Source organism: Miniopterus schreibersii, assembly GCF_964146895.1.
Source record: "Miniopterus schreibersii genome assembly, chromosome: X".
Lineage (NCBI taxonomy): Eukaryota > Metazoa > Chordata > Mammalia > Chiroptera > Miniopteridae > Miniopterus > Miniopterus schreibersii.
The window spans coordinates 84670413-84691329 of NC_138104.1; the positions used below are offsets into that span (position 1 = coordinate 84670413).

At 35.8% G+C, this 20917-nt stretch overlaps 1 protein-coding gene across 1 annotated transcript in view; it reads right to left on the minus strand.

Moving 5' to 3' along the window:
* The window catches only part of CFAP47 (cilia and flagella associated protein 47), a gene marked incomplete at both ends in the record, with an annotated part of 352044 nt that overhangs the window by 295801 nt on the left and 35326 nt on the right, over positions 1 to 20917 (minus strand). The window contains 9 exons of the mRNA XM_081125415.1: positions 623 to 700; positions 2030 to 2161; positions 3673 to 3795; positions 6121 to 6251; positions 10657 to 10898; positions 11214 to 11430; positions 17736 to 17832; positions 17934 to 18120; positions 18783 to 18935. Coding sequence (XP_080981541.1) covers positions 623 to 700; positions 2030 to 2161; positions 3673 to 3795; positions 6121 to 6251; positions 10657 to 10898; positions 11214 to 11430; positions 17736 to 17832; positions 17934 to 18120; positions 18783 to 18935 — 1360 coding nt within the window. The remainder of the gene's footprint in view (positions 1 to 622; positions 701 to 2029; positions 2162 to 3672; positions 3796 to 6120; positions 6252 to 10656; positions 10899 to 11213; positions 11431 to 17735; positions 17833 to 17933; positions 18121 to 18782; positions 18936 to 20917) is intronic.

The following is a 20917-nucleotide window of genomic DNA, read 5'->3' on the forward strand; positions in this document are numbered from 1 at the left end:
CTTTGTTATAAAGCTAAAAAAAAAAAAAAAAAATGAACTAAACAAAACAATGAATAGTTAAGGAATTCATGCATGTTTGGGAACCCAATTAGAAAAAGTACAGGGGTAGTAATCCAGAAATTCGGGAAAGGGGTTATCTCTTCAAAGGAGTAGGGTCACGATGAAGCCTAGAGAGGACTTAATGGTGCTGTTAGTGCTCTGATACGTAAATTCGGTGGTGAAGTCTTAAACCTTTAATATTCTGCTTCATCACTTATTTACATTACGTATATTAATTTCTGTGTCAAACTACTACATAATTTTTAAAAAATATATCTTTATTGATTTCAGAGAGAGGAAGGGAGACGGAGAGAGAGAGATAGAAACATCAATGATGAGAGAGTCACTGATCGGCTGCCTCCCTCACGCCCCCTGCTGGGAATCGAACCCGCAACCTGGACATGTGCCCTGACTGGGAATCCAACCTTGATCTCCTGGATCCTAGGTCGATGCTCAACCGCTGAGCCAGGCCCAGCTGGGCACTACATAAAATTTTTAAGCCTAAATGGACTGACTAGGGACACAGAGCAAATAAGAATCACCACAATCGCAAACTGAATACACAAATAGGTAACTCACTCACCGGCTTGATTTCGACATTAGCAACTTCAGCAGTTCCACCAATCCTAAGGTCTATGTCATTTGTATGGCGAATAGCAACCTGATATTTAGGAGAAATATAAAACTGTAGAAACCACATTAAAATATACTCATATACCGGTTAAGTGTTACCTGGCATTTATGCAACATTTTATAATTTAAATAATCTCAACACATTATACATGTCACAAGATTTCTTCTAGCAGTTGTCAGCACATTTCTTATTATGCAGAATTGATATTCCTAAGAGGAGTGAGTATTCAACTCTTAAAACCACAAATGGGACCAGCTGACAGCGTGAATGTGACTGCAGAATTCTTCCCACTTGAATTGACATTATTGCTTCAGACTCTCTGTGGCCCTTTTGTATTTCCCTAATTTCGGCAGGTTATTAAAATTAAAACAAACAGGAAACTGACTGCAAACACAGTTTTCCATAGGAAGATACTAATATCCACAACAGCGATAATGAGATCAGCTAAACATCGCCAGGTATATGGGCTGAGTGTGGAGCTAGACACATTACCTCCTTTTTAATCTTCACTATTCTGTGAGGTTACTACTATTAATAACCTAATTTCCAAGTGAGAAAAGCTAAGGCTTAGAGAAACCAAGTATTTTTGTCTTTTTGGGGAGGGGATCACAAAACTTGAAAGCAGCAGCAGCGAAACTTGGTCTTACATGCTTGATTTATTGTTTAATGAACACAGAGAAGTCCCTAAAATCAAGGTAATATCTTCTCATTTACATAATCCCCAGAACATAAAATAGTAAAACATTTGATGCGTGCTATAAAATATAGATGTTAACATCATATAGAATTTGCCTGTAATTCATATCGTCATTAAAGCTATTTAGAATTAGCATTCCAAAACTGATTATTTTTTTCCTAAGGTATATAATTAATGCCATGAAAAAAATCCTTTGCTCTGTGACTAGTAAGGGACTTGTCAACAAGTTAGAGATGCCAGAAATAATTCCAATTTCATGTGAAAAATGCCTCATATTGATGAAAGGTATTCATTTCAATTTAGTATAAATTTCCATTACTAACTTTTACCAGAAATATTTTCTACAAATCCTCTTGCCAAGTTCTGCTAACCATTTTTATAATAGATGATATAGGTAAGGTAGCTTTTCTTTTAGATTGCTAAAATATGCACTTCATTAGAGCTAACTCATTGCTAGAAAAATAAAAGAAATTTTTAAAAAATCTTTAATATCTTAATTTTAAACTAATTTTTCGTTCGAAGAAATCATTAAAATAAGCTTTCTAAAAATAAACATGTTTACATTTTATAGCATTATACTTACCACTACAAATATCTTAAACAACCAAACAAATCCACAGACATATATATCGTGCGTGGACACATATGCACAAACATACCTTTGCTATTGTATCAAATTTTTCTGCCATGGTAGGTGTACAGATGATAGTAACAACAGTTAGCCCCCCAAATGGAATTATTCCTTCTGCTGGGACAATTTTAATGATAGGCAAAAGGCTCTTACTGCAAACCTGTAAATGAAAATTTGCAGAAATGCTAATTATCCTTTCTAATTTTTTAAGTGTAGTTGGTATATAATCTTATATTTGTTATATTAGTTTCACGTGTATGGTATAGTGATTCACCATTTTTACACCTTTCAATGTGATTACCTCATTAATTTTAGTAATGATTTGTCACATGCAAACTTATCACAATATTATGGGCTACATTCCCCTTCTCCTTTTCATTCACCCCCTCCCTTCTGGCAACCATCACTTTGGTCTCTGTTCCTATGAGGCTGTTTTTTGTTTGGTTTGGTTTCTTCATTATCCTTTCAAGTTACCGTTCCAAAGTTTTCATAGGAAAGCTTCCAAACTACTATCGAGAGAGAGGACCCCCAAGCACAGGGCATGCAGTGATTGTATAATCAATTTTTCAAACACCAAAGGGACATATAGTTTGAACTTCAACAAGGATTTGCACCCCTAACCCAGCAAACAGAACGTTCAAATAGTAAGATGAAGTTTATTGTCTGAAGTGTTTTCAAGACTCTGCAAACCTTACAAGGCTGAAATATATCTCTTAGAGAAGATGCTAAGGTTCTAGATGCTACACTGATAGTTCGCTTTTTCCCTGATCATAAAAACTGAAAGCTACCTTAGTGGGGATGCAAGGTGATAAGTAACCTCCTTTCTTCTTTGTTATTTCCTTTACAGCCTATGTCTAAGGTATCATGTTGACATTGAAAAAAGGCACTTACCAAAGGGTGGATGGTATGGTTTGTCAGAGACCAATTTAACCCTATCTACCATCCTTTAAACCAAAATAATTTAAAGGGAAATTAGATATTTAAAGGGAAATTGGAAATTAATATATTTGGGGAGATGAGGGAACAAATAGCCTTCAAATCTAATTCTGAAGCAACAGAGTAGAAAAGGGTATCCTCATTTGCTTACACCGGGGCAGAAGAAGACTTCTAAATATAAAGCTTGAATGAAAGACCTCAAAGATTAACTTCGATTGGGGCATCTTAATAGATTATTCAGTAAAAACAACAACAACAACCGCTATCACCACTTTAAACATACCCCCACCCTGAAATTTAAATAAGAAACTATAATGACAGTATCTTTAGAATGATGCCTGTTGCTACCATAAGAGTCCTGATGACAGAGGAGAAAAGGAAAAGCATGTAATTAAACATGGAATATAACATCGACAAAGTATATTTTTAAACGGTGTTTTCTTCAAATGACTAATCTTTTTTTAATATAACAAAATAACAGGCAGAAAGAAAAAAGAGGGTAAGAGGAAAAGGAAGAGAGAGACTAAGAAAGAAAGGGAGCGAGAAATGAATTTTATGGGAAGTTAAAAGGACAAAGTAGATGAAATGTACTCAGATGTCTCATGTGAAATATCTAAATACTAGCATTGGTAAACTTATAAAGACGACATATTAATGCCACAGTACTCATAGCAAAATATTAATTTGAATTATAATGTGATCTGATCTAAGTCAGATTCCAAGATTTTACATCACCTTGAAATAAGCATGGTTTTGTCCTACGTTGTGAAGAACGACTTTCTTCCAAGTTGTTAAACCTTGAGGGCTGTTATTGAAGAGTATCCTTGGCTCCAAAAATAAGACCTTGGTGTTACCACGCTAAGGGTAAGAAGAGGAAAGGGAAAATGCAGCTGAGTAATAGTAAACAACTTTCTTTTTATCCCCACCAGATAATTCAAATATTTTTTCAGCTTCATGGAACTTTCTAAAATGTGAAGTGTTATCAGATTTTAAGAGAAAGGAAAATAGAATGGGATATTCAAATTGTACCCCTCAACTGAAGGCGGGAGGGGGAGTACAATAACTATGGAAGAAGTAAATCCAAGACTGAGAATCCTGTGAATTAATCACTGAAGGAGAGGTAAGAGATCATCTCCCCAACTGTGTAGTGTTACTAGACGCCTTGTCACAGCACTTAATATGCTGATGACGTACACTTTGCTTATCTGAGAATGGGGAAGGAGTTTACTGTGATTCACAGCATTACTTAGGGGCAGGGCTCTCTCCCCTTATCCCACACAAGTAATTTCACAGAACCAGTGCATCCGGAAAGACTTTTTGGAAATGTTGATATTATCCACCTCTCCCATTTTGCAGGAAAGCAAACCGTAGCCAAAGGCAACTAGAACCCAACTTTTCCAATTCCTCATTCAGTTCTCTTTACACCAGACCTTATTGTCTTTACCTATGGTCTATTATTTCTTATTGTCTTAGGTTTTAGTACATTCTTAAAATTATTTGAAGAACATGGTATGGGTAATTGTTATAATAGTTTTCAAGCAAAGCTAACAGAAGAGGAAATAGTCAAGGCCTTCATAAATTAATGACATACTTGAACATTTTATTTAATCACTTCATGTAGCTCTATCTTTACTTTCTTTTTTAGTTTTTTTAATATATCTTTATTGATTTCAAAGGGAGAGGGAGAGAGAGAGAAATATCAATGATGAGAGTCATTGATCGGTTGCCTCCTGCACGCCCCCGACTGGGGCTGGAGCCTGAAACCTGGGCATGTGCCCTGACCGGGAATCGAACCTTGATCTCTTGGATCACAGGTCAATGCTCAACCACTGAGCCACACCGGCCAGGCCATCTTTACTTTCTTAAGAGTAATACTTCACAGTCCATTTAAATTTAAGGGCTTCAAAAGTTTACCAAAAAAGAATCTAATTTGTTATTCTGATATCTCAAGGTTTAATTCTTAATCAATCCCAGTGCAGGAAAAGTGGAAAGCAAATTTTATCAGAGGTAATAGCAAAGGCTATGGAGGCAGATCTGAATATAAATTCCAACTAGGGCATTTACTGCATGTGTAAACTTGTATTAGTTCATTAACTACTCAAATCCTCCATTTCCTTACCCATCAACTGAGTTATTAGTACATACCTATAAAGTTGTCATAAGGATTAAATTAAATAATACATGAACAGCATTTAGTATCATGCCTGACACTATAATTACTCAATAAATGATACCTATTATTAATGCCAAGTCTACATTACTAAGTTGCTCATCTTTTATCTGTCAGAAAAAAATACACACGGGATAACGATGTGGGCAAAATTTATATTAGTACACTTGTCGAACACAAAACAGTGAAAGCAGTAGGACCCAGCTTATTTCAAGCCTGGAGCAGGAGAAACACCCTACTAACTTCTGCCAGCCACTTGCCATCATTAAAATAGATGAAGCTCTTATCTCTTAAGGCTATAAGCTCCTTTATAGCTGAAATATGTAAGAGCATGATCATGGCATAGTGATAGAGATGGGATTTAGTAAAACAGCATTTGGCTTGTGTTAAATTACAAAGAACACTAGGAGGGAAATTTGATACACAAGTGGATTTCTAGTGATTAAGAGGCACCAAGTGAAGGCCTTCTGGGCTCTACCACAGAAAGAAAGTTAAAATTATATATTGCAGCTTTCACTTTACTCACATCTTCATTACAAGAAGCATATTTTATAAAAATAAGAAGTGTCCATATTTCCTTGCTATGTAAACTGCAAGATCCATTTCATACTAATTATTAATTACTACTAGAACACTAAAAATGCAACAGAGTAGGACAAAAATATAATTTTCTCTAATTTTCTTTGGCATCTATTAATGAAATATTTTGATTTCAAGTGGATCCGATGATATTATATGTTTTTAGAGGTTCTAATAACAAGCTAGTATTGTTGGCACAAAAGTCTTGGATTTCTAAATTCATTCTAGATAACAACACACTTTTTAGCAAAGTCTTCATTTATGGTAGAGAAGTGGCTCCAGAAAGATGCTGACATAATTTAGTTAACTAAGTATCGCATGCAAAATCCATTTTTACTAACATAGTATACATATCCAACTACTCTGCACACACATGTATACCCAGCCAATTCAGAGCCCTGAAAATAAAACTCATATTCAAGGGAAATCATTACATGTGCAACACATTTCAGTGTCATCGTGTTTCCTTCATCAACGCAAAGAGTAAACTCTCCCCTTTCTGGAGAACTGAAGCCCGGCAGCCACGTTACTTCACATTCCAGTGTGGAGTAGGGTTCAATAGTGCCTACAGAAGATTTAGACAGAAGAAGACAGTTCCAAATTTTAATTATATTTATTTTTTTAACATCCAAAATAAGGGCTGGCATACAAATATAATGACATTATACAACAAATTATTTAAACTAAACTCAAAATATAGGGAAATACTGAGTGATTACCAACTGAGTATAGACCTACAGTTTGATTAAAATCTAAAATGCATAACTTATTTTCCAACTTTAATAGGCAGATGAAATATTTGACAAATAGTATGCCAATATTTCCAAAAAATTGACATTTGTCAATGAAGCAAACACTCTAGGATTAGAGGTGGCTTTATTCATACACAGTCGAAAACCGTTCATGATCCCTGAAATACTTATTAACATCAGACATTCATTCAGCTTTCAGAGGAAGGAATTACCAGAGGCTTTCTTTTAATGTTCACATCCCTAGAAATGTAACTTCTGATATAGCTATGAAAATCAACACACTTCTATAATTCAAATGTACTGAGAGCCCAGGAGGGATCAGGCACATTTAGTGTGAGTTGCTTTATCTGTTTAAATTCATCAATTCCTTTAAAGTAAGAAAATAATACCTGATGGAAAGAATAACTAACTCGGAAGTTCTTTCTTAATGAAGAAAGGATCACCTGAGATTCAAAGGCAATGGACAATGAAGGGAGAGATGAGTGATCTTCACAAACTTTGCCTTTGGTCAGGTAGGCTCTCATGCTGTGGTAGTTTCCTCAATCTTAAAAAAGATACAGCGCACCCGGCCGGTGTGGCTCAGCGGTTGAGCGGTGACCTAGGATCCAGGAGATCGGGGTTCGATTCCTAGTCAGGGCACAAGCCCGGGTTGCGGGTTCAATACCCAGTCAGGGGCATGGAGGAGGCAGCCGATCAATGACTCTCTCATCATTGATATTTCTATCTCTCTCTCTCTCTCCCTTCCTCTCTCTGAAATCAATAAAGATATAAACATAAAAAAAAAAGATATAGTGCCTACCTCCTATGACCATGAAGGGAGATAACAATACGTGTAAAGGAATTAACATAGTGTGTGATGCCCAGAGAACACCCAGTTTCAGATATTATTAATACTCCTGAATGCCAATACTTATGTTAGTACTCAAGAGTTATTTATAAAAAAAATAGAAACTGGTCATGGAAGAGCTAACAGTCTAGTGGGAGTCCATTAGGATTATATTTGTCTATAAGTGACAAAAAGTCCTGCTACAGTGGGTTAGGTAGATAGGGGTTTGTTTATCTTATGAAGTTAGAAGTCCACAAATAAGCATTCCAGGGCTGCCTTAACAGGTTGGCAAGGCCTTCAAGGAGCAATGCTCCTTCTAGTTTCCCACACTACCACTCCTTACTGTGCGGCTCTCCTCAGTGAGAAAGGTATCATAGCATAGTAGTTAGAAGGGCACAATTTCTAGGGTCAGACTCCCTGGTTCAAATTTTAACTCTGAGACTTACTGTCTGAGACCTTGGACAATTTACTTAACCTGCCTAACAGTTTTCTCACACAGAAAATGGGGATAACAATTGTATCTAATGCAGAGAATCGTTGTAGGGGATTAAATAAGCTAAGATATATAGAAGTACTTCAAACAGTGCCTGGCATAAAGAAGAAGCATGGAAATAAAAGAAAATTCTGTCCATAGCCCATTGGCCAGAAGCTTGGGAAAAAGAGATTTCTAGATAACACTGCTTCCCCAAACAAAACAAGGGTCCTGTTAGGAAGGGGAATGAATATCAGGCAGGAGCTTAGCAACATCTACCACAATAAGAGATGTATAGAAACAAATAATTGGAGATAATTTTAAAAGGCTATGCATGCATTGTACCTCCAAACAGTACATATTCGGAAAGTCAATGATTCTTGCAAAATAAATTAATAAACTAAAAGTGAACATTTTTTAAAAAAGAAATACACAGTGGGAGCTGAAAAGAAGGGGAGTCTAAATCGGCCCAAGAAAGTGGAGAAAACCTCACTTAAAGAGATGGCATTTGAGTTTTGACTGAAGGGTGAACAGGAACTTTGAAGGAGGGCAAAGCTGGGGTAAGTGTAAAAAAGGTCACGTGACAGTACTAGTGGTGTGTGAAGAAGACTGTGGCGGGAAGTAACACGGGCATAGAAGATTCCTATTATATATAAAGACACTTGAACAGGGAACAGGGAAAATAAACTGGATGGCTAGACTGAGCAAGGGTGGGAATGGCAGGGCAGGTATTACAAATGGCCAAGGAAGGAGAGGATTGAGAAAGACAGTGAACTGATTCAAGTTTGAAGATCAAGTGGACTCAAGGGTTCAGTAAGGTTAAAGACAACAAAGATGAAAACAAAAGATGCAGAAACATAAACAGTACTTAATGAAAATGTCCTATTAGGAGCCAGTTCTATTTTTGTTTTTCATATATCTTTACTGATTTCAGAGAGAAAGGGAGAGAGAGAGAGAGAGAAACATCAATGATGAGAGAGTCATTGATCGGCTGCCTCCCGCACGCCCCCTGCTGGGGATCGAGCCCGCAACCCGGGCCTGTGCCCTGACCGGGAATCGAACCGCGATCTCCTGGATCCTAGGTCGATGCTCAACCGCTGAGCCAGGTGAGCCAATTCTATCTTAAAAAACATCAATTCACTCTTACATTCTTTCCTTACAATATCCACTAACCAAACAAAATCCAATGTATATCACACCTCAGGAAGAAAGGACAATTACAACATTTTAATTTAATTTAGAACTTGTCATTTTAGTTTACAAAAACATAGAGAGGGATATGATTAAATGTGTTATCTGAGATGCAAAACCAATACAGCAAAACGGATATAAGAAAAATAACTGGATAAAAATTCATTTTCTATTTATACAAAGCAAAAACAAAATTGAGTAATTATTATATTTAGTCCAAGCATCAAAAGAAAAATGACAAGAAAAATCTAAGTATATAATATAAATTATGCATACTTTCTTTAATGCTCTCTGAACTAGATTTGAGTATTATATCATCTGTGTTCTTAAAAGATCGAAAGTACTTAAAGACTAGTGGCATTACTCACATAAACATTGTATTTGGAATTAAATGTCGCTGTGTTTTGGGGCTTTGATTTAAAAAATTCTAAGAGGTGTTCTGAGCAGCCCAAAGAAAATAAAAATAAATACTAAAATCTCCCCTGTGAAAATAAGAACGAAAGATCATGAGAAGTATAACTGGTGTTCCAGTTTATAATATTGTAATTCCACTTCTATTCCGACAAATTCAGCAGCATCACTGCATTTCCATGACAGCCACTGGGGTGAAGCCCAGCCCATTCAGCCCTAGTTAGGATGCAGACACAGGGAAAAGTGCCAAGCGCTGTGCCTTTCAGACACCCATAGCACCATGCAAGATATAGACCCTATAACTAGGATGCAGATAATATAACTAGCACTGTTTTGCTACCTGCTCAAAAAAAAATGAATAAGTTTCTCTTTCTTCTGATTATTTACTCAGATTTTCTCTAGATTAGGGCAGGACCCAATATTATCAGTATTAACAACAAAAAAAGAGCTGGGTCAAATGAATCTGCTAAATAATAATGGAAGTATACTTCAGATGTTTAATAAATAATCTGGGTTGTGCTAAATTACTTATTTAAATGACAGTTTTAAGTTCTTAATTTTGTTAATTAGAGTTTATTACCTGTATTAAATATTGACTAAAGAATTTGTGGATCCTTCTAAAATAATTCACAATCTAACAAAATGTAAGTCATTCTGAATTATATCTTATCATCATCAAACTAAAACTAAACAAAAAAATATTGAGTTCACCAGTGTCTGTGACAGTTAATCTTATTTGTCAACTTGGCCAGGCTATGGTGCCTAGTTGTTTGAGCAAACATCAGTCTAGATATTGCTGAGCCTGTGTTTTTTAGATGTGATTAACATTAAATCAATAGACTTAGAGTAAAGCAGATTACCTTCCACGATGTAGGAGGACCTCATCCAATATGCTGAAAGTTTTAAAAGACTAAGGTCCCCTTGGATTCAAGACTGCAACATCAATTCTTCCCTGAGTCTCCAGCCTGCAGACTTGCCCCGCAGATTTCAAACTTGCCAGCCCCCACAATCATATGAGCAATTCCTTGATATCTCTCTCTCATATATGAGTGTATGTATATATATATATATATATATATATATATATATATATATTTCCTATTGTTCCCATTTCTCTGGAGAACCCCAATACAGAATTCATATTTTTAAATCAAATTTGTGTATATTTTATGTATGTAAAAATAAATGCCCAGATGACCACATCAGACTTATTTCTATGTTCTTAACACCGTTATACAGTATATAGGCAATAAATGATTAATGCCTGAATACATGAATAAATGAATGTCTAAATCAAACAAACAGAATAAACTATTACCTTTACTTGGACGAATGGAAAATGCTACTCCTTTTCTTGTGCTTACTGGTACCCATTCAAAGTGAACAAGATAATTCTGATGATTATACAACTTCACTGTGCCCCTAAAACATGTTTCCAACAAGAAGCCATTCGGTTTTAACACTAGCTCATTAGAAGATAGCTCAAGTCTTACTGGCATGACAACCGCCATCACCAGGAGGTGCCCACCAGGTATATTGTTCACTCTAAAGGTGAAAGACCTGTAACAAAACAGAGGTATCCAAATTTAACTGATAATAACTATTTGTAATTATAGAATTAAGTTACATGTAAAAATGCATATACTATTGACGTAACATCCACAACTAATTCTTAGTAAGCAAAACATCTAACTAATCATGAAAGATACACTACAACTGAAATACTAGTCTATGAATCTACAAGTTGATACATATATAGTTTCTATGTTTTGGGATCAAATATAATATATACTACAATTATTGGGGCAAATAAAAACATATCCTATAATAAGACATTTTGATTCTAGCAAATATAAATTTGAAAATAAATCGTACTTCCAAAATTTTCCAGCGGTGGGAGACTGAAATATAATTGGAATATAAGTACTGGTTGAAGGTGGAATCACATATGAAAATTGTTTGGTTTTCTTAAGTTCTTTCAAATTAACATCTAAATGGATCAAAATATGCTTAGGTAGCATATTAACAACATGCAGTTGATGAGTATTTATGGAGTTCACACAAATATCACCAAAATTAAGGACAGAGGGCCCTAAAAAAAGAAAAGTTATTAACTTTAATATTGGCAATGTGTTCATTTTTTTAAAAGTTTTCATAGTATATTTTGATCAATTAATTTATAAAAAATGGTGCTCAGAAATGTATTCATTATAATATCAGAAATTATTAACCAAGTTTTATCTAAATGTCCATAATTTGATGTTTGGAGATTACTGGCTAAAATTCAATATAATTATATTCTGATTATATGGAAAAGTATTAGTATTCATTATAACTCACCTTAGTACATGTATTTTCATACTCTAACAACCTCTCCACTCTCATCAATACATTTTTATGTTCACTTATCCAGAATTTACAAAAATTGGTAATTTTCCCATGAATTACTGCTTATGTTTTCCCCTTTGAATGCCTAAAGTTTTTGTCATACATTAAATAATGATGTCTTATCCTGCTTTTTAACAGCTTGATTTAATTATAACTGATATACAGTAACCTACACGTTTACAAGTGTAAAATTTTTACGTGTTGGCGTGTCTACTCCTGTGAAAAAATCACAATGAAGAGAGTGAACGTCCATCATTCCAAAAAGTATTCTTATGCCCCTTTATACTCTCCCCTTCCCACCATCCTCTGTGTTCTTCCTTCCCAGACAACCAACTCATCCTCTTTATGCCATAGTAGATTGGTTTGCATTTTCTAAAGTTTTATATGAGTGGAATAATACACGATTGTACAGTTTTTCTCTGATTTCTTCCACTCAGCAAATTCCCTGGAGATTCATTCATGTTGTTTCACGAGTCCATCTCTTTACATTACTAAGTAGTGGTTCATTATGGGTGAATGTTTGTTCATTCCCCTGTTGACTGACACTTGGATTGTTTCCAGGTATTGGCTATTACAATCAAAGCTGCTAAAACATTTGTGCATAAATATTTGTTCGAACATATACTTTTATTTCTTTTGGATAAATATCTGAGAATGCAATGGATGGATCATATGGCACACATATGTTTAAGTGTATAAGAAACTGGCAAACTGTTTTAAAGTGGGGTATAATTTCACATTCCCACCTAGCCATATATATAAGTCCCAGATCCCTCACATCTTCCAGCAACAATTGAAATGGTGAGCTTTTTTCTTTTAACTTTAGCAGTTCCAATAGATTTATCTCACTGTGATTTTATTTTGTGTTTCCCTAACAACCAACAATGCTGTGCATCGTTCTGTGTGCCTACTTGTCAGCTGTAGGTCTTTGTTAATGAACTACCTGTTCAAATCTTTTGCCCATTTTTAATTGGGTTGTTTGTTTTCTCAAAATTGAGTCTCAAAAGTTTTACATACCTTCTGGTTGCAATGCCTTCACCAGATATGTAATTTGTAAGTATTTTCTCTCAATCTATGGCTTGTTTTTAACCTCTTATTAGTATCTTTTGAAGAGCTGAAGTATTTAAAGTTGATCAACTCCAATTTACCCATTTTTTTCTTTTATGGATCATGTTTTTGTGTCGTATCTATCCATTTTTGCTTGTCCCATGGTCACAGACATTTTTTCCTATGCTTCCTTCTACAAGGAAGCACATGGCTTATGATCTATTTTGATTTCGTTGTGGAATATAATGTAAGATATAGATACAAACTCTATTTTTTAATTTTATTTATGTATTTATTTATATGTTTATTTATTTATTTTGGTGTGTGGCTCATATGTTCCAGCACTACTTATTGAATAAACTACTCTTTCTGCACTTCATTGCTTTTGTTCCTTTGTCAAAATTCAGTTGTCTAATATGTGTAGGCCTATTTCTCAACACTCACTTATGGCTCATAAATATATTTCTATATTTATGTCAGTGCTGCACTGTTTTGCTTACTGTAGCTTTGTAATTAATCTTGAAGCCAGGTACTCTTTTATCTCCAACTTGTTTTCCTATTTCACAGCTGTTTTGACCATGATTGCCACGTTTCTGCAGCATAGTGCTTATCACGTTCGCCTCACAATTGTTTTGACTATTATAATTCTCTTGCACTTCCATGTGAATTTTAAAATGAGCCTGTCAATTTCTACAAAAGATACTGACAAAATTTTGACTGGAATTGTGTTGAATCTACAGATCATATGGATCATTTTTGCATATCTTCTATGTCTCTACGTAATTCTTTGAATATATGGAAGGTAATTATAAAAACTCATGTCCTTGACTGATCATTTTAACCTATGTATCCGTATTGGGTAGGCTTAATTGATGGATTCTTCTCCTTATTAGGGGTGTTTGCCTGATTCTTTTTAGGCCTACTGGTCTTTGTTTGGATGGCATATAGTACATTTTACCACATTAGGTGCTGGTTATTTTTTATACTCCTATAAATATTCTTGAGCTTTGTTCTGGGAGGAAGTTCCTTTGAAACAGATAGATCCTTCCAGGTCTTGCTTTTATGAAAGTTGCCTGGGTCCAGAGTAGTGCTCTGAATAGTAACAATTATTTTCCACCACTGAGGTAAGACCTTCTGAGTGCTCTGCCCCAATGTCTTGTGAATTATGAGGTTTGTTTGTTTTTTCCAGTCTGCCAGGTGGGAACTTTCTGTCACTATTCCTGGCCTGTGTGAATACTGGATGTTTCTATAAACCTTTCTAATGGTTTTTCCCCTAGCATTACATAGTTTCTTAACAGCACCATTAACTAATAGGAATCTAAGTGACATTTAAAGAACGTTCAGCGGATACAACTACTTTTCAAGCCACATGAACCTTCAACAGGAGAGACCACATCCAGGGTCAAACTTAACAAATCTTCAAAAATTTAAAACAACTGAATCCATACCTGCATGTACTCTGACCAAACAGAATCAAACTAGAAAACAGTACCAGAAAGAAAACAGAAAAATCATAGAATATAAACAACACACTTCTAAATAACTAATGAGCCAAAGGTAATGTTTCAAGGAAAATTAAATAACAGATTGAACTGAAAGAAATTGAAAATATGTAAGAATATGTGGGATGTAGCTAAAGTACTGTGTAGTAAGAACTTTATAGCACTAAATGATTATATTAGGGAAAAACAGTCTAAATCAATAATTTATGCTTCTACCTCAAGAAACTAGAACAGAGAAAGAAAAGCAATCCAAAATCCAAAGCAAACAGAAGGAAATGATAAATACAAGAGAAGGAGTCACTGAAATTAAAAACAGAAAACTTATAGAGAAAAATCAATGAAACTAAATGCCAGTTCTCTGAAGTGAACAATAAAATTGATAAACCTCTACCAAGACTGAAAAAGGAAATTAAGAAGGAAGATATAAATTTCCAGCATTAAAAAGGTAGCAGACTCTATCAATACAGATGCAGCTGACTCAGACATTAAAAGGATAATTTGGGAATGCTACAAATAACTCTATGCATATAAACATGACATCTTAGATGAAGGTCAATTCAGAAGAAGAAAAAAAATACCCAAACTACCAAAACTCTCCTAAAACTGCGTAGATTATCTGAATAGTCCTATAACTATTAAAAAAACTGAATTTGTAATTAAACATCATCTGAAAATGAAATCTCCTTACTCAGGTGGGGTCTCTGAAGAATTCTATCTAACATATAAAGAATTTGCCTCAATCTCTTTTAGAATATAGTAGAGGAATGAACACTTCTTAACTTTCCCAACTCAGTTTAGGGGGCCAACATTAATGCCAAAAGAAAGACAATAAAAGCAAAATCAAACAAAGCAAAAATATAGACTTATATATTTTATGAAAACAGATGCAAGATTCTATGTTATTATTTAACAATACATAGGTTACAGGTTCCATCCCCAGTTGGGGCGTGTACAGGAGGTAACCAATTATGTTTCACATAGATTTCTCTCTCTCTCTCTCTCTCTCTCTCTCTCTCTCCCCCCCCCTCTAAAATCAATAAAACATATCCTCTGGTGAGGATAAAAAGAAAAAATGAATGAGAAGGGAAATCAAGATAGAAAGTATGACTAAAGAAACCTAATTGAAAATCCCCTCCTTCCCACTAAATACTAGAGCAATTTGATCAAGGTGTTTCACCTCTCTGGGCCTTACTCACTTCTAAAATGGAAATAAAAGTATTTACCTCATAAGTGATTTATGTCATTTAAAGGATTAAGTGAGATTATGTTTGTAAATTGTGCAACATAATGACTGGCTTATAATATCCATCCATAAATGGTAGCTTAAAACCAAAATAACTGGACATATGCTGATGAAGCAAACAATACCTCACAGAACTTCCAATGTAACCCAGACTCCTATAATAGCTTTCTCTAATTGACTCAATTATTTTGCAAATCCTCTACTGTGTCTCTTGACAGCCATATCAATTTTTAAAAATATGATATAGAGCCAAATTTTCTTTCACTACAATGTCCTTTGATAGTAATACTCCCTGTTCTGTGCATAGGCTCAAAAGCACCTTTAAGGTATAAAAATGAGTGAGCCTTGAAGAAAAACAGAATAAGTGATCCCAAAATATGTCACTTTAGCATGTGGATTATTTTGATCTGAAGGCAATTAAGACCCGGCAGACTCAAGGAAAACTTCTACCTCTCTCTTGACTACCTAAAAGAACTTACACAGGGGGCTTCGGCTCAGAGAAAGAGCTATTTATTACCAGAGATCACTTTTATCTGAATGGCCTATCTGTGTAGCAGGGCACACATCTATTCTTCTTGTCCTGTGAATTACTCTCCTCTCCTTTGAAGCTACAAGCTCCCATCCCATTCCTTAGCTCAGGAGAGCATATAAGCCTCAGCTGTCTGACTTTTCCATGGGTCTCATGTTTTATGGCGCTCCCACATATATGAAATTAAATTTGTTTTTCTCCTGTTAACCTGTCTTATGTCAATTTTAGTTATTAGACCAGCCAAAGAACTCAGAAGGGTAGAAGAAAAATTTTACCTCCTCTACATCACCAATTTCATAAACTGCCTCCTCCATACAAGCTCCCTCCAGCTGATTCAAAATTTCTATCATCAGAGTTGCTGACCTTGTAAACTCAAACAGGGGTCCTGTCCCAGAGGGCCACTAGTAATATGCCAAGGACATCAGGTGAAGAAGGGAGAGAAGCTGGTAGATGAGCTGTAGAAGAGGCACTGTGCACTGCAATCGAACGTTGCTCCTTTTGCATTTGTATAGATTTATTCTGACAAGTCGGTCACCAGTCTGGAAGATGCAGAGCATTTGCCACCCAACAGTAAAAGTAAATTCCTGGGACTATAATGCCCAGTGCCTATCTACATGCATGGAACAAAACAGCAGCAGAGTAAATGGTATTTAATCACCTTCTACTGCTTTGCCCCTGACCTTGTTTATCTTTTGATGTCTCCTTTAATCTGAATAATATCAGAGTTGGTATTTGGTGTTTCGTGTGCTGGGTTTTCCCTAAAGGGAGAATCAGCACATCCATACCAATAAATCGTCCTCTGTCCACCTCTCAGGGCCGCCCTAAGCCTGCAGAGAAGGAAATGAGAACCCCCTCTTCAGACCAGTACAGAGAGGATTTCTTTCACCGTAATCATCCTTCAATAGGTCTGGGGAAAATCACCCAGGGAGGGACAACAGTGTAACATCTCTGCAAGGTTATGCAGTTGTCACTTGTTTCCTAACTCCGGACTGGAGGTGTTGTCGAAATATATTGTTGTAGGGACTGTAACATGGTGCAGTCATCTTGGAAAAATTTTTGGCAGTTTCTTGAAAGTTAGATATAAATTTTCCGTACCACCCAGCAATTCCACTCCTAGGACTCTAACCAACAGAAATGAAGACATATGTTCATTCAAAGAATTATAGGTGAATGTTTATAGCAGCATTATTCACAATAGCCTCAAACTGGAAACAGCTCAATGCCCATCAGATGGTAAATGGATGAACAAAATGTGATATGCCGATAAAATGAAATACTATTTAGATATACAAACACACACACACACACACACACACACAAATTTACGCCTACTACCACATGGATGAACCTCAAAAACATTAGCTAAGTAAAAGAAACAGTATAAGAGAGAACACATTTTGTATGATTCCTTTTATACAAAATGTTCAGAACAGACAAATCTATAGAGATAAAAAGTTGATTAATGGTTGTCTGGGGCTAGGGCTGGGAAGAGGGAGTACTGTCTATGGTTATGAAGGTGATGGCATCATTCTAAAACTGAGTTGCAATGATGATTGCATCACCCTGTACATTTACTAAAATTCACTGACTTGCATACTTTAAACTGGTAAATTTTGTGGAATACAAATGGCACTTGAATACATCTGTTTAGAAAACAAAGACATTAGCAGGTATTTATAAATCCTTACCAACGATTACTTGATGAATCTGCTTTGGTGTCAACATTAAGCTGCAATCACGTTTTTCAGAAGGTGTGGATGGGTGCGACTTAAGCCCTTTGAGAACCTGTGAAAAATCAAATTATTTCAAAATTCAATTGTTTGAGATCTGCAAAAGGCAACTGCAGAATTCTCATGGCATAATCAAATGTACGGTATGGCGCATGCCTTTCTTCCTAGAGCCTTTGTTTCCTTGGATTCTATATTCCTGGTGCACAGCAGCTGGTAAGGCTTGAGCTCACGTTCTGCAGAAGACGGCTCCTCCTCCAGCTCCGACTGCATGAGTGACGGTGACTTTAGGCCTGACGATGGCTGCAACCCTATGTCTAGATCGTCATAGGAATACACGTCTTCCCTGTTGAAATCATAACAACTAATTGAGGTCAAGTCTTTTGGAAACCACATCTGTAAATTCAAATCCTCCTCACATTGCATGGGCTGTCGCTGCCCCACTTACGCAGACGGGTGCGCTAATCTGCCCAAAAATGCCCTCTGCTGAGGAGGCCCCACTCTCAAACGCCTCCCCAAAAAAGTCATGCTCACCCCACCACACCCAAGATCAGCTCACAGACAATGATTGATACGGAGCACAAAAGGGATGCCCCTTTGGGTCAAGGCAGGAACAACTATATACTATAATTTATGCTCAAGAGACCCTAGGCCTCAGGCTGAGTGTAAACTTTATTTGAAACACATCGTTTCTCAGCTCCCTCCCTTGCCCTGGCCTGTCTCTCTCATATTGGACAGGTTTCTCCTAAAAGAACACTTTGCAAAAATCTCATGTGCTGTGGCATCCCTGTCTTAGGATCTGCTGCTGGGAAGACCCACCTCAGACATTCCCAGATCAAAGGTAAGGAAATAAGTCACTGCAGTGAAAGTAGCTCAAGGTTTTACTATTTTCATATATAAAAAGGCCATTTAAATCACTAAAAAGAAACTAAGGTGTAAAGAAAAAAAAATGTGGCTCTATAGGCACCATAATCTGTGTTTCAAATTGCTTTGGGAAGTGATCTTTACCTCTCTGCTTGTTTCTGCAGGCGTGCATTTCTCAAATATTCAATGTAGCTTTTATAATACTGTTCATGTGCTTTCTTTTTTAATATTTCAGCATCAGTATACGCAAAATCAGGATCCACATAGTTGAATCTTGGAATCTTTGTGAAAATCGTCCTACAATATGAGCAAGTCATGTTAATATTGACATGTATTCATTTACTTGATGAGTATTTATTGAGTGCCACCCACGCCAGGGATTGTGCACAGAACAGTGGACAGGACAGATTCTAGTCTTTTCCCTCATACCCTATTATGTGTCAAGACATTATTACAGAGAGCTAGAAGAATATTTAGTTTCCTTCTTAACAAAATCAGCGAAACTGCCTAAAGTTATTGAAATGTAATGACCCCCACCCTGAACCCACCCTTGGGGAAACAGTCAAGGAAGCAACTTGGGCAGTTCTAGATTACAGATGGGACTAGATCTGAATCTGATTAGTGTTATATTTCATATTCACTCACTGGGTTCATGTTCTTCCTTTTTACCCACCATATACTTTGCACACGAAAACCCAAAAGGTACAATTATTCACATCTTCTGGCCTTGATCTGCCTCAATCCTCAGCAAATTTTATTGATCATAAGATTCTCACCCTCAATAATTAACTCATTAAGTATGAACCCATTACAGCAGTCTGTCCTTATCCATGGTTTCACTCTCCAGTTTCAGTTAGCCACAGTCCAACAAAAATGGAAAATCCCAGAAATAAGCAATTCACAAGTTTTAAATTTCAGGGTTTTCTGAGAGTGAATCACCCCTTTGTCCAGTGTACCCATGCTGCATATGCTCCCTGCCTGTCACATTGCAACCTTCTTGGTTATCAGATCGGTTATGGGGGGGGGGGGGGGATTACAGTACTATATATTGTCATAATTTCTATTTTATTATTAGTTATTGTTAATCTCTTACTGTGTTTTTATAAATTAAACTCTATCATAGGTATATGTGTATAGGAAAAATACACAGTACATATAAAGTTTGGTACTATCTGTGGTTTCAAGCAACCACTGGGGGGTCTTGGAACGTACCCCCTGGATATGGGGGAATTCTATGGTCATACAGTCAAATGAAATTTAATCTAATATTTCTCCTTATTTTCAACAATTCCTCAATGCTTACAGTGAGACAGCTTTCAATGAGTTAGTCTTTAAGAGAGTGAGGGAATAAGAGAGAAACAAATGCTTTGTTATTCAAAGGTAGCTATTTAAATTTCCTTTTTTGGCTCTGTGAACCTTAACCACCTTTAGAATCTAGAAATAATTCTTATATGTGCAGCTCCTATTTCTGTAACAAGAAGAAAAGGAGGGACTTGGAAAAGAGTACAGTAGTCCCCCCCTTATCAGCAGGGGATACACCATTATAGGAGCTGCCTGAAGTGACAGAGTTGGCTATTAACACATCTAAGTGCTTATCAGCTCCTTAAAAACTGGACTTCAACATATACCTCTGCAGCTTTGAGTAGGTGATTTTTTTTTAATGTTCAAATTACAGGGGACAAAAATTACTATGTAAATAAAACATTTTTACTCACTTATTTATTAAATAGTATTTACTGAGTGCCTACTATATGACTGACTCTATTCTAAGCACAGGACATACTGTAGTAAACAAAAACTAGACAAATATTCCTACCTTATTTTCTTCTGAAAATTTGAACAAGTAAAAATGCATTAAAAATAAAATAGGAACAATAATTACCAACAATTTAATATACTAAAAAATTTCATTACTTAAAGTTACTAATTGCTAGCCAGAAAATAACTGGACTAAATTCTGCATTTCTATTAGTATAGAAAACAGTGAGTTGAAAAAAAAATAATTATGGCCATGGAATGAATAGGAAATATTTAGCCTTCTTCAAAAAACTTGTGGCATTTTTAGATCATCTAATTAATATTGACTTAGACAGAAATGAAATGTTAACATTAATTAACATGTTACATCTCTATATAGATATATTTAAGCATAAGAATTTTTAAAAAGCACATTAAAAAATTGTTTCCTGCAGCTACCTCTGCAGGGTGGGATGGAGTACAATGAATCACAGGGAGGGATCGATTTTCCTTTTGTATGCTATATATTTATTTAAAATGGA